Raw genomic sequence first — 15,296 nt, forward strand, 5'->3', positions numbered from 1 at the left:
AATGTTTCTGGACGGACAATGGGAGGAGGCCTTAAGTCAGTGCAACCGTTTCTAAAAAAAGCTGAAAGAAAATGCACCAATGGAAAAGTGAGCTGGTGTGACCCTTCATTTAACCGTGGCGAAGAAATTACACAACATATAATTTAGTATCATTGGCAGGAGCATACTTGGGCTCGTGTTTGCACTGGAGGAGACTTTCACAACAACAGTGATGTGTAAGTGTATGTAGATGGAGTGTTATGTGAGCACACTATACAATAAGTTCCAGTTATTTGTCTTACTAGGACTGACAAGCTATTCTTCCATACAGATGGGTGACAGATACGTATGTAAGGAAAACCCAACATTAAGTGTTTCGTTGACCCGTGAGCTTGAATGCTCCTTCGTACGTTCTCCAAGTCCCTGAACTCCACCAGAGGCATGAACATCAATCATCCAAAAGCTATTCTTTGCCATAGCTGTTTGAGATCTGGTGCATGCAGATGCCAAAGAATATGATTTACATCAGATCATTCAGTGACCCCTTTGTGCCCGGGACTCTTATGTTTTTCTTTTCATTCGCCACTCATCTGTATTCCGGACCATGTAGCACAAATATAAACGGCTACTTACAACGTTCGATGCGGTCCTCGGGGCTGGAGGAAGTCTCCCGATCAGACAGTAGACCCGACACAGCGAAGATCTTTTTCCCACTGTCCTCCACCGCTTTCAAGGCGCTGCTGGGAGAACCTCCAGGAGGGATCTGGGAGCCGCCAAAGTCGTACTCTTTCCCCTCTGCGTCAGAGTACCGCAGGTGGGGCGAGGCGTCCGGATCGAGGCAGCCTTTGAGGCGCTTGGCCGGGGTGAAAGCAGACTGATACCCGCCGGGCACGCCGTCCCGATCGTCCGGAGGCGAGGCGAAAGGCCTGAAGGCGCCAACGCCGCTGTGATTCAGCATGCTGATTGGCGAGCAGTCCAGGTTAGGCGGGGCAAACTGATGATGGAGGTGGAGGAGGGACGGAGGAAAATCCCTGTTGGGGAATCCCGGTGGGACTCCGCCTTGGCGGTGGTACATTGATGCAAAAGTGTAAGACCCGTTGTTGAAGGGCAAATGGACGTCTTTCTCAACGGAGACGGGGACACCAAATGGACGCGGCTGCTGGCAGGGAATCGAGGCATCGCGAGAGGCTTCAGCCGTGGAGGCCAGGACCATGAGGGCCGGGGACGCCAGGGGGTTCGGCAGGTAGGATGAGCTCTCCATCTTGAAGGCTGCCCTGTGTAGATCCATGTCTGAGCGGAAGAAAGCAATTGTAAGGATTTTAGGGGGAGGCGGAGATTCCCCCTCAATACAATTTGAGAAAAAGTCCAAGACCCTTGGAAAGGGTCAGAGGAAGTGAAGGAATCTGGGCTGAAGACTTCAGGGATTTGGCCCTTTTGAAGTAAGGGGCTCAGAAAAGAGCCGTTTGTAAGAAAGCAGAGCGTTCTTGAAAAAAATTAAATCAGCCAAATGTCAATTCAGGTTAACTTGAATTCAGTTCATTTCTCTTCAGCGGAGCTAAAGTGAGTTCATCTGTCTCCAGCCAAATTCACTTGAGCTCAGTTGAGTCCAGATCATTCCGTGCCAGGTAAGTGCCGTTGGGTATATTCAGTCCTTCACAGTCTTCACTGTTCAGATGACTTCAGTCCTGGTAGATAAATACAACAAAACGGTCAAGATGAAGCGCTTTTCCTCCTGGGCAATAAACAGTAAAAGCCTCCCTCTTGGAACGTATTTTTTTTGGATGTGTTGCCGAACGGTCCGGGGAAGGGGTGGACATCCGTCGGTCGTCAAAGCTGGTTCCTCATCTTCATGTGGTCGTCAATCTGAGGAGACACAAAACACAAACATGAGTTTCAATTAAAAAAACAACTGTAGAGCTCGGAATATTTTCACAAACAAGTTCACAAACAATGCGACCCCTGGACTGAGCTCTCCCAGCACCCAAAGTGTGATGGGGTGAAGATAATAACACCATTAAGAAGATTTGTGGTTAGAAGAGACCTGCCCTTTGACAGACTTTCCCTTCACATATACCTTGAATTCCCTTGGTTTCTGCTGATTTGGACAGCCCTAAAAAAGATATCATCCATGCTGACAAAAAGGTGCTTAAAACCAGCTCTTGAAAAAAAAAAAAAAAAGGAAGAAATCCAATTCACATTCATCTTCGAGCCCCTCGTTTTTTCTTAATGACGGGTACTTTAGGAGACAAGAGGCGGGCCGGCAAAGATCAATGTCTCGACCTCAATCTGTATGTAGTGGAAAGGCCGCGAGCTGAGTGGAAAATATTTAATAAAGGAGCGTCTGGAAGGCGAAGCTTGAAGTCAAAACCTTTAGGGGACAAAGTGTTCTTAAGCGGACGCTGTTGTCGAAGCGGCAGATTCACAACCTCTTGGGAAAAAAGTGTCCTCGAGTTGACACTGTTGATCTTGATCAAATCCTGTAAATCCCTGCCCTTTGACAAAAAGCCAAGAACTATTTCAAACCCAAACTTCTCCCTCATCCCTCCTCCCCCTTCTCCTCCTGCTCTTTAAAAACTTCTCCAAACTGTTTCCACATCACATCTTTCCATTCCGATCTCTGCAGCCCCTCCACCTCTCATCTCTTTCCAAATGTCCCCTCCTTGTCCTCCATCCTCCTAATCTGTCCATCTCCTCGTCCTCTTCCTCTTCTCTCCATCCTCATCTCCTCTTCTCATCTCCTTCACGCTATCTCCCCTCCCTCCCTCCCTCCCTCCTTCCCTCCTCCATCTCAGATCTTGGTCTAAGCCGCTTAGTCCTACCATCTCCCAGGATCTTATTGGACCAGAACCACTTGTCTCAAGATAAGGACACACATGCACATACACACATTTCAGCCACACACACACACACATCTGATAAGAGGCTATGTGGCTCAATGTTCAGCTTGACACCCGACTCGGTGGGGCGAACACACTCCACACTCTTGCAGGATATGTCTCGCTGCTATCTCTCTATCTAACCACTTTTAATTTGCCAATTTTTATTATCTGTCCTCCCTTTCTTTTTTACATCCCTCCATCTCCTCCTCCTCCCTCCCTCCCCCCCCCTCCCACCCCCTTGGGTGATTCAGTTGGGTGATATCATATCAGACCTCTCCATCTGCTATCCACGAGCCAGAGGAAATCTGACTGAGTGAATAAATTAGCCGTACTTGACCTCACGACCCTCCCCGGCATCCGTGGCAACAGACTAGAATCTTCCCTCCCGGGGATTAGATTGGAGCGTGCGATTGGGCGGTCGAAAGGAACGCAGAGAGGCAGCCGATGAAACGGCAAAAATAACATTTGAGGGTTTTTTTTTATCCCCAAAGAGCAATTTGAAGGTGGCTGGCATGTTAAGCGTCCAATACGTTAAAAGATTTAGAGTAGGTGAAGATGTGCTTGTCGTACATAAGGGATTTTATGTATATCGTTGTGGATTATACAACATAAAAAAAAATCAGATCAGCTTACATGCAAATAGGTTATCATGAGCAATTTCATCGTATTTCATTAAATCAGATAAAAATTAAATGCCATTTGGCACCGAGAAAAAAAAAAAAAACATCAGTTACATTATCATAAAAGAATAATCCGCACCGACGTGACTTGAAAAAGGTCAAACGCGAAGTCATGTGTACACAAGCATAAACACACACAACAAACACGGTATCAAGTGGCGGAGCCCGGCTCGCTCTAGACCGGCTTCAAAGCTGCGTTCGCTCCCGGCCGACATCAAAGGAGAAACTCCCTGGGAAATGAAAGGAGAAAATCTTTTATAGCTATCAGCTGTCCACAACACTCATTCAAATCAATTTCCAAACCTGATCTCGGCTTTGGCACGCTCCCCCACCTCCCACACACACACACACACACATACACACACCACCAACTGCCAAGAGAGAGGAGAGAGGGCCCAGAGACAGAGAGAGATGGTGGAGATGTGAGATGTTTTACATTACCGCAAATGTACAGTGGACTAGCGTGGAGTGCTGAGAACGGCTCGCGCTACCACGCCTCTGGTCTGGACAGATGCCACAGAGTCACATTACACGCCTCTCTTCCTCACCCTCCTCTCACCCTCCTCTCCCTACCTACCGCAATCCATCCTGGAAATAACACCTTGAAAATGGAAGCCACGACAGAACTCCCGTCTCTCCCTCCCTTTCTCTGTCTATCGGTTTACTCCTCCTCTCTCCCTCTCTCTCTCGCTTTTCTCAGCCGGCGTCCTCTCTCTCTCTCTCTCTCTCTCTGTTTCATGCTGTATATCAGATCACTCTTTCTCCTGTATAACCTCTAAAGTAGGAGTGTGTCTGAGGTGTTGATAGCGAGGTAATACACTGATAAGTGCCGGGATATTTCAATTTTATTATCATTACCCAGCAGGCCGAGGGGGCGGGCGAGCGAAAGGGCCACCAACGTGGAGGCAGCCAATCCAATAAGAGGACACTGGATGTTCCCTTGCAGGCCACAACGGGAGAGGGGAGGAGAGGAGGGAAGGAGGGAGATAGGAAAGGAAACAAGAGGAGTGCAGGGGAAAGGCAGTAGAGGAGAAGATGAGGAGAGGAAACAAGGAAAGGAGAGGAGAAGAGGGTGAGATATCAGAGAAAAGGGGACAAATCTCAGCTGAATGGATTGACACAAGCTGGCAGCCGTCACACACACACACACACACACACACACACACACACACACACACACCTCCAACTGTTACTCCACATTTAACTTTTACATTTTACGCATTAAAAGAATGTTTACAATAAATTCCAACTACACTTTTGTTCATCTTCCAAATATCACATATCATCTGATGGAAGTCTGCCATGCCTTATCTCTAAAACAACAATCTATAATTCCAGATGATATGCACCTATGCATATCATCAATATACAGGCGCAATTACATCTAACGCACGCACGCGTAATGTCAGCCGGTGCCACTTACAATCCCATTTGCCACTGAGGGATACCACCCACACATTGTCTGACGGCGGGTATATGCATTTTATAATAGAAAATGTCACGGGGGAACATTTACCACGCTGTCATAATTTGATTACAGTGTGCAGGAATGATACAGCTGTCGGCGCGATATTAAACACAAACAGCGAGGAGGGCTTTTCACGTCAAATCTGCACTTTAAGTGACAATGTCATGCCAGTCTTGCAAAATTGCAGTGTCAACAACAATGTGCTTTAACATCATTCTGAGGGAATTTCACTCGCGGAAAATATGAGTTATGCTGAGAGAGGGGGGGGGGTCGATGTGTGGAATCATTTGTAAATGTGCTCATAAACATTAATATCGTTCTTTAAGAGTAATGATGCTCTTTGCTTGTTGGAGAGACAACATCTCAGCTTTGAAGATGGCGGCTTTATGGATATGAGGTATGACTTTAGGCCTCCGATGACAAGAAGGAAAACGTTTTATTGGCGTCTTCTGCGTGTTACAGAAGCAGCCGAGTGTCCCGATCAGAAAAACACGAAAAATTGGGATCCAAAATAACGACACGAGTGACAACGAGCGCTCGTCTCATCGAAGCCTCCCTGTTTTGTTGACTGGTCGGGATAAATATTTGTCTTTGCACGGCTGCGTCGTTACCAACGATTCTTTCTGCCTCTGAAACTTGTCACATCGAGTTTCCCAGTGCGCCTGCTGAGTTTTGGAGAGGAATCCAATTTTTGTTATAAAAATGTCTTGTTGACTGTGACTGTGTGTGTGTTTGGTGTGTGTGTGTGTGACTGCTGAGTCGGGAAGTCGAAGCAGCTGAAGTTGATTTTTTTTCTCTTTTTTTTCTAATGGAGACATAAAGAAAGGCAGTCAAAACCGCAGGCCTGTCTAAATGTGTGTGTGTGTGTGTGTGTGTGTGTGTGTGTGTGTGTGTGTGTGTGTGTGTGTGTGTGTGTGTGTGTGTGTGTGTGTGTGTGTGTGTGTGCACACTCTTCCCGGTCCATGGGTATATTTAGAGATGACAAGCGTGAAAGTGCCACTCTTACATTTTATACATTTTACGCCACTCTTACATTCCCTCGGTGGAGAACAAACGTCAGAGCAGGTAAAGAGGAACAGAAGCACCGTAACAACTAAAGTGGGTGAAAGAAACCCCCCAATGTAAATACACGCTTCCATAGTTGAATTTGGTATTTAATGAGGAGCAATTTAAAGTATGTGGTGCAAAAAGAGAAAAATAAAAAAAAAACCTCCAGAGAACAAAATGTTCATGTTGAAACTCCAGTTAAAATTTACAGCCCCTGCCGTGCTTTGCACTCTGTACTTCTCCCCTCGCTGTTCTTCACCAAACCCCACTTTTTTTTTATTTTAGGGAAGTTACAGAGCCACCCAGAAAACAAAAATCTACCGCAGACATTTACAGGAAACCACCGGCCTCTTGGACTGGACCGACTGAGCGAGGTACACTAATACAGGTGCCATGTCCTCAGGTTTAAAACCATTAATAGTGTCGGAAAAATGTGATTTTCCATTTTTATAACATAAAGAAACGAGGCCTTTGAGTTCGTTGACGACGCATTTGATTTTGGGATAATTCGATGATCTCACGTTATAACACACCATCGTCATAGCTTTAAATATGAATGAATGCAAATATAATTCTCACACACACACACACACACACACACACACACACACACACACTGCAGAGTAAACCAAACCATAATTTTAATAGCCAAAAAAAAGAATCGAAGAAAAGGAAAAACGCAGCTATTTAAAACGCTTGTGTCACATATTAAATATTTGCCATGACAGAGGGAGAAAGTAAACTGCCGGTCTGTGTGTGTGTGTGTGTGTGTGTGTGTGTGTGTGTGTGTATTTTAGCATAAAAAGCGTGAGCTAACCTGCACACGGGTCCACTCTGTATTCCAGACAAACTGCAGTGTGTGTGTGTGTGTGTGTGTGTGTGTTTGCTGATGTCCGAAGCAACAGTCGATACTATTGAAATCTACTCATTCATGTCTGGCCATGAGGCGAAGCTCAAATGTCCTTGTGAATAAGAATCACACCCATTTATCCCCCTCCACTCTTGCTTTCTCTCATATTATTCGTCCTTGTCTCTCCTTTTAGCTGTAAAAACACTAATTCTGCTTCCAAACATCCGATCTCACTTTCTTCTCCCTCCGATGTATGAAATCAGTAACCAGGTTATTCGCTTCAGTCAACAGCTGCTGCCGTTAACGGGAGACATCTGCATCCGCAGTGAAAAATATTACGGGAAGATTTGATAATATACGGACGCGTATCATCCCGAGGTGGATGATGGCACTCGGAGCGATATTCAGCAACAAAATCAATAAGGATTGGACAAGCTTGTGCAAGTGAACATGTCGGCTTTGTGAGGCAGTCAACTAACGATAAATATATATTTTACTAAATATACTTCGGTTCATTTGTGCTTCTTTTTTTTAAGCAGGAAAAAAGGAGGGTGGGGGGGGGGGGGTTTGACATTCATGCAACACTCCTGAAGAAAAGAGGATTTACTTCTCAAATAAGCCTTTGTGATTTCAGAGACAGAGTCATGGCCGGCGGACAAAAAAAAATCATTCTGGAAGTCGGCCCTGACCTGTGGCGGGGATTTCTATTCATGGCAGCACCAGTGAGGCCCAGTTCAGCGGGGGCCAGCTAATTCCTGGTACAGACAAGGCTAAATGGGAAAAGCAAACCATTCCATTGCTCATAGATTAGTGCTTTGAAAAAAGAAAAATGAAATGTAACATTTGGAAACCAAATCCAAGCATCTATCTTTGTTGCCCTGAAATAACGTTGGATAAACTTGACGGGTACGGGCCTGCAGACGTGGCAGCAAACACACAGTTCATCTGACAAAAGAGCCCAGAATAAACTGATTAATGATCTAGAAAGCAGTCTGGATTTACTTGACGTTGCTCATATCTAACGGAGGACACTTTCTACTTGAATTAAAACATTTTAACGCGCTCGATTGGGCTCAGACTTGTTACGGTCGAAGCCTTTTCAGAGACGAGGCATAAAAAAAAAAGGCCTGACAGATGAAACCAGCGTCTCTCTGCTGACCGACAGGTGACAGAGCTCGCCGTCAGTCCTGCAGGAGTGTGTGTGTGTGTGTGTGTGTGTGTGTGTGTGTGTGTGTGTGTGGCAGCAGCAGCCGCCCTGCCATGTCTCTTTATTGCTGTGCTGCGCCGGCGTGTACAACAGCAGCCACTAATCTCGCTGGCTGGCAGGCAGACGGGCGGCTGGCTGGCCGGTTCCTGCTACAGGCTGCATGCAAGTGCAAGCCAATTAGCTCAAGTTTAACAAGGAAAATCTGTTGCCAGGTATGCTGTTTTCACTCACAGATTCCGCAGTAATAATCCTCCATCGCAGAGTTCATAATGATAATAAGAACAATGGGAAACGTCTTTGATGGCTGCTGGGAAACTGGCGTGCTCCCGCGTGGAGGGGGCCAAAGGTCAGAGATGCAGAGCGGCGGCGGGCCTGGAGCTGGTGGGGAATGCGTATGTTCACTTAAAAAGGGCGTCGAGCGTGCGACGTGAGCGCCGAGCTGCTCGTACGTGCGGATGCATAACGGCGTGCTGGTGTGTGACTCGTGCACCGGTTGGTCGGATCGGGGGCCGCCTGGATCGTCTCCGGCCCGGCTGGATGCACGGAGGGAAAATGATAAGCAGGCTGCACAAACACGGCAATCGATGGACGCAAATGCACCGACAGTATCTTCGGGGGAGGTGTGAGAGGAAGGGGAGGATGGGGGCGATATTAGCTTATTTTCCAAGCAGGGAGCTTGTGATCCGGCTCATGGTGTAATTGACGGATGGGGTGGGGTGGGGAGAAACCTGAGAGAGATATGATGTGGAGGGTGGGGGGGTGCAGAGAGACGCGGAGCAACATGGAGGACAGAAAGTATCTGACACCCGACACAACTCCTCTCCCCCACCATTAGGCTAATTCTTGGACTTTCTCTAGTTGCCGATAGCGTCTCCAAGTGATATTTCCCCGTACAGCGGCATTACCAGTGGCTGCCTCCTCCAATGCAATCAAACCATTAAACACAGCCCCCACCCGCTTGCATGGAGTGATTTCCTTCCAATAGAAAACGACTGGACACGAGCTACTCCCCTTTCCTGTCATCAATAACAGGAACAATTAAGTCTGTGTGCATATTTTGCAGGGAGAGGATTCTTATGTGCTCTTTTTGTTACAATCATCTCATCAACAGCAGAGCTGAGCATTTTTTTTTTGCATTTCCATATATATCCAATCTAATACGATAGAACAGGATGCTTTTCACTCATTCATATTCAAATGACTTTCTAAAAATAAAACAGCAAGTGTCAATTTTCTTGGGGGGAAAAAATGATATGAAGGATGCTCAAAAATGCGAAATAAAAACTTGTGATATCAAGCAGGAAATATTGGACAAATCAATCAGAAGTGAGGACAGGCTGCAATTTACAGCGAGGAGAAAAGAGAAAAAAAACCCAAACAAAAACATTTGATTGGTTTGATGAGCGAGACAGCCCGACAATATCCATCCATTAAATGATTGCACTTAATTATGGTGATTAGAACGAGACGACAATAACACCAAGTTTTAAGATGCAGAACCGCGCGGGACGCGTTCTCTCCAAGGGGGGGGGGGGGGGGGGGGGGGGGGGCTCGTGCCTCTGCCTCGAGTCTTGCGTGTTCAAACACTTGTTATTTACCGGCGACGCGTTTATTTCAATTACCGGCTGCATGTCAAATTAGCTCTCGTATGTAGTGTTTATTAGCACAACAAAATAATAAAACACACACAGAGGAGGGGAGGGGGGAGGAAGGGGGGAGGGAGGGAGGGAGGGAGGGGGAGTGAAGGAGTGGAGAAGGAGTTGGTTCTGCTTTTAATAAAGAATGAGGAATTAGTGCATATTGATAGGACTTAATAGACCGAGGGGGGTCATCAAACTAGTCGCGACTGAGCGATCCACGGTTAATTTACTATCAGTGTCATGTTATGGGAGAGAGAGGGGGAGGCGAGGTGTTAAAGCGTCCATTAATATGCACAAATATATATATATATATATATATATATATATATATATATATATATATATATATATGATTTGGAAGCTACTTAATGATCATCTACGTCGCGATACAAGTGAACTGTTTCCTGATAATTAAGCAGATTTTTTTTCCCTCTCCAGCCAAATTCAAATAAACTTCTCTTCCCTGCGGCCATCGATCCGGCAGAGAGGTGTGAAATGGACATTAATTTTAGTTCACTTCTCGCTGCGCAAAAAAAAAAAAAAAAAGGAGGGGAGCAACTCCAGAGATCAATGGCGAGCAATAACAGCTGACTGCTGAGCGAGTGGGTGAGGAGGGGGGGAGGCAGGGAGGGAATGGGGGAGAGAGAATCGAAAACGCTGACAAATAAATCATCTTTTGCTACTTTTTCCTCCAACCTCGACACTTTTTTTCTGTTCCTTTGGGGGAGAGAGGGGGAGGGAGAGAGGGGGAGACGAGGCCTGAACGAACGAGTAAGAACAACAGATTCCTTAAGAAGCTTTAAATTAAAAAAAAATCCCGAATATTCCGTTCGTTTGTGTGGAATTCATCAAAAACATTTCATTCAAAAACTATTCATTTCAAATATGTATTTCCTTCCCATGTGGTTTGGATGTAAGGCTCCGAGGCGTGGCTCTCTGAATAAACAGCAAACGCACTGCAACGGATATGTACTATTAAAATCACACAATAATAACAAATTAAAAAGCAGGATTTCGTATCGCGTTTAAAGGCGGCGGCCTGTAACCAACGACTGATCTGAAAACTGAACACAATAATAAAATACAACGAGGTGCATCACAGCACGTTTAAAATACACCAAATTAATTAAGTGTAATTAAAAAAGTAATGTTAATTCATCTCAATTAACGCTGATTGCAGGTCTGTTCATAACCTTTAATTACATCATAACCCTTAAAATAAAGCAATGCGGCTGAAATCAACCTGTCAAATCGCTCCGAGTGTCTCGTTAAGATATAATTAAAAACGCGAGAATTAAACCGAGATTTGGGAAATTAACTGCAATATATATATGAAATAAATCTCCACCTTGCATTACATTAATCCTCATAATTACTGATTAAATATGTGCATTTACTGGTTTGTTACATATAGAGGGAACGGGCTGTTAGCTCAGGGAATTGTGTTGCAAAACTCAAACTTCCCTCCGGGAACAAAAGCACCGTCCAACATGAAAACGAAGTGTTGCAAATATAGTTTCCGTGTAACGTCTCTCCTCCTTCTTCACAACTCTGCGCGTTTAAAGGCTCGTTATTGCTCGTTAATGCGCGTGTTTGGGAAATGAAAAAGACCCGGCTGGTCGTTACAAGTCAGCGCTGGTTGATCTGACAATCGATACGATCAATTCGGAAGGGATCCATCACGCTGGGACCGCTGGATCTGGGGTTTGTGATTTTTTTCTTTTCTTTTTTTTTCTGTGGAACTATAATTCAATCTTCACAGTGCGGTGAGTTCAATGACCCGCTTCGTGCGCACCTTCGCTCCAAAAGTGTTTTTACGCGCTATTTATTGCTGGCAGTGGGGGGACTTTTCAACTTGGAAATTACTACTAATAGGTCGGCTGCATTTTTTTTCTCCCACACTACTAATTTTATTATTCCCCGTTCGGAGTGTTGCGGCTTTGTGCGGCAGTGCGCGTTGATTCGTGCGCGTACGCGACTGCTCACTTGTTTGCTTCAGTGAGGTCGTTTCTTAAAAGAGAAAAAAAAGAACAAAAAGCCAGTATGGATGTGATTAAAACAAGGCGAGCACACGAGCAGGGAAATAAAGGAGGCAGCACAAATGAGTGAAATATTCCTTCGACTATAAAAAAAAAAAAAAGTTGGGAGTCCAGCTGGCAAAAGGAATCAAAATTAAAAGAAACGTAATCTCATCCACTGTGTTCATTGCCATCACTCTGAAGAGGAACTTAAAATAATAATAATGATGATAATAATAATAATAATATTAATACAATTAAAACAAAAAATCTTATTATAAAAGTGTGGGAGGTGTTTCCCAAAAATTACTTTAAAAATGTAATAAACCTGCATTTGGCTCGATAATACTCTTTTCCTCCTGACGAGACCCGGTAGAAGGCTAAAAAACGGAAAGTTAACGTTGTATCCGGTAATACCGACGCAGCAGCAGCGGGACCAGGCGCTTGGGAGAAGCCGATTTTGTCTCACTGTGCTCGGCCATGAAGCTGGAAGGCCCCCGGGAGTTCCTCTGGCCGGGGCCGGTGCTTATTTAGAGGAGGGGGGGTGGGGTGTAAATTAAAGTGGCTCCCTAGTTAACAGGTGTTTCCCCAACTGTGTCTGTGTGCGCGTGCACGTGCACACGCACGCCACGCAGCAGGTCGCCTTTCTTTTTTTGAATTGGAACCTTCTGTTTCTCTTTTGGGAGAAACTGAGGAGAATTTGTTGCGCATTTGAGGGCTCACATTCACACACGCGTATAGGAGGATTATCTCTCTCTCTTCTTACACTCGGCTTTTCCTCCTGTTTCAGAAGCTTTGGGGTGAATTTTACTTTATTTAAAAATATATATATATTAATTGCCACGAACACATTTGGTTGAATAAAACTCAGGATGCGTTTATGAGGATTCGTGGTGCCGTTGCGACAGCGTGGTTGTGGTCCAGGAGTTCTTCATCACAGTGAGTGAAATCAGCCCCATCGTAACGGGCACGCTGTGCGGCGGGTTGAGCCTCAGGTCCTCGGCGTGATGAGCTCGTTAGTGCTGCGAAGCAACAGTGGAAAGCAACGATAGAATAACACGAGCTGCCGCTGACTTCAACTAAAATTAAACTTTTAAATAAACAGGATCCGTGCAGGCCTGCTGACTAACGTTCATTTTTATTATTAGTAGTATTGTTATTATTATTTGTATTATTATTAATAGAGGATATGTAGCAATAATAAACATTGCAGTTTCTCTGTAATTGTGAGTTTAATTATTTAACTGGGAGGTTGGAGAATAATTGCAGGATGTGATCAGTAATTATGAAAGGACTTCATCGAAAGCAACGAGAAAACTAATATTCACAGCTGGAAAAAAGTTGAAATATTAGTCACGCTGTGCGCGTGCTCTGCTCGTAATGTACTAATTAATGTATGGTGATGGTATGCGTAATGGCAATGTCACGCGCGCCACGCCGAACAATTCAAGTGTTTTCCAAGTACTCACTTTCTTGTTAGGGAATCTCTCGACGCGCACGCACGCGCGCACACACACCTAGTGAAACATTAACGCACTCGCGCGCACACGCGTGGAAGTCCGTGTCCAAAACGGAGGTAGACGGTGCCGTGGGCTTTTTCTTCCCCTGTTTGTTTATTTCTTTGACGCGTGGAAAGCAGCGACCACGGCGAGAAGTTTAGCGAAACGGCTCCAAACCCGATCCCAGATCAGAGAACGCGAGGAAGGCGCGGAGACACAAACTGGAGCAGCTTCAAACCCACAACAACAACAACAACACAACAAAACAACACAGCCGGTGTTACTCACCTCGCCGTGGAACAATCCTGCTTCTTCTGCAGACGACTCCTCGGTTTCCGGGTTCTTCTTCTTCTTTTCTTTTTTTTTTTTTTATCCTCACAACAAAAAAAACCCGAAAACTTTTCTGCGGAGTGGGGAATATCAGTAGCGGCAGCCCTTCTTGGCTCTTTACGCAGCAGCACCGGAGATAACGGGAGGCGCTTTGTGGAAGCAAAAGTAGTTAACACCTCCCTGTTAGGTTACCAAAGCGCAGCCGGAGAGAGAGAGAGAGGGTGGAGAGAGGGTGGAGAGAGAGAGAGAGAGAGAGAGAGAGAGAGAGAGAGAGAGAGAGAGAGGGTGGAGAGAGAGAGAGGTTGACTTTCCTCAAACACAGTGGAAAGTGGGTATCAATAGCGCGATCGCGCGTGCAGCCCTCCGCTGGAACACCGAGAGGGACGATCAGTGAGAGGAAAGAGGAGTGAAGCCGCTGAGGGAACGCAGGCTCGCAGAGACGGTGGCAGGCAGTGGTGTGAGGGGAGTGGGGGGGGAGGAGGAGGAGGAGGTGGAGGAGGAGAGGGTGGGGGTCTCAGTGCTCAACAGCGACGTGTGCGAGGCTGGAGCTGGGCTGCGCGAGGCAGAGCGGGGGGTGGCGCTGGTGGTGGTGGTGGTGGGGAGGGAGGGGTGTCCAAGGTCCAGAGCGCTCCGAGGTGCAGTGCTGCCGCGCAGCGCTCAGTGACTGACAGCCTGAACACCTCTCTGCCTTTTTATTCCCAATTCCAAAGCAAAACATTGATATTTTTGAGTTCTTCATCAGTGTTTCTGGATCACTCGGTTTCCCGGCAGAGATCAGGGACAAACCGGACCATGTTTTGGGTCTTTGCGAGAAAAGAAAAAATACAATAGTGACAATATTTCTGCTTTAACAACTTTACCAAACCCTTTTCATCTTCCAGGGAAATTAAGAGTGATCACGAGGAAATAGAAGAATCGGAGGATACATGTGGTGTGCGCGTGCATGTGTGGACACCCCCCCTTGTGTCTGGTGTTTCGTTCCCCTGGGTGATTTCCACTGCGCTTTGTGCGCAAAGTGAATGAATTATCCCCCTCCTCTCTCCCACTCTCTCTCTCTCTCTCCCTCTCTCTCACCCATTGGAGAGACTGCTTACCACAAAGCCAATGAAGTCCACTTCTTAACAAAAAGAGGTGGACTCGCAGACACTCTGATAAAGTGCACTAGATGCTGAAGTTAGTGAGACGCGGGAAGTTCACTAAAAGCAAGAGAGAAAAGAAGCATGGACACGTGATGGGAAAAGTCAAATACCAGTGAGCTATTTTCATGTATAAGAACATTGTTTTGCAACTGGTCTCTGATATTTTTTTAAAGAGATTGCCCCTGGCATCTGTGATCTTTTTAAATTAGTTATGTATTCATTTAAATGACTGTAAATTTGCACATAATTCACCACTTTCACTCTCTTCCATTAACCACCAAGGAAGCCCTGACAGCTCCCCACCACTGTAAGGAAATGTTAGAGGGAAAAGAAGGAGGCGAAGCTAATTTATGGTACAAACACACGTTTTAGCATTGGAATAATTAAGGGGGGGGGGGGGTTATAATATATTACTTGGGCAAAAAGTGTGTATGTTTGTGTGTGTTTTGGGGCTAAGACAGAGTGTATTACTGAGGGAGAGAGACAGGGAAGCCTTCTGTCCCCCGTCTTCCTCTCCACTACACCCCCCTGCTGTTCACATGTGGAACTGACAACACCAC

General features: G+C 45.8%; 1 protein-coding gene across 4 annotated transcripts in view; it reads right to left on the bottom strand.

Moving 5' to 3' along the window:
* The window catches only part of rnf220a (ring finger protein 220a), a 152,768-nt gene extending 139,078 nt beyond the window's left edge, over positions 1–13,690 (bottom strand). For 2 of the 4 annotated variants that reach the window (XM_084007683.1, XM_084007682.1), the window contains exons 1-2: positions 13,556–13,690; positions 613–1,842 (exon numbers count right to left, since the gene is read on the bottom strand). In XM_084007683.1, coding sequence (XP_083863809.1) covers positions 613–1,267 — 655 coding nt within the window. In that variant the 5' untranslated portion in view covers positions 1,268–1,842; positions 13,556–13,690. The remainder of the gene's footprint in view (positions 1–612; positions 1,843–13,555) is intronic. The other 2 variants (XM_084007685.1, XM_084007684.1) reach the window with 1 other exon arrangement.
* Positions 13,691–15,296: the final 1,606 nt, after the last annotated feature.

The sequence above is a fragment of the Eutrigla gurnardus genome (genome assembly GCF_963514095.1).
Source record: "Eutrigla gurnardus genome assembly, chromosome: 4".
Lineage (NCBI taxonomy): Eukaryota > Metazoa > Chordata > Actinopteri > Perciformes > Triglidae > Eutrigla > Eutrigla gurnardus.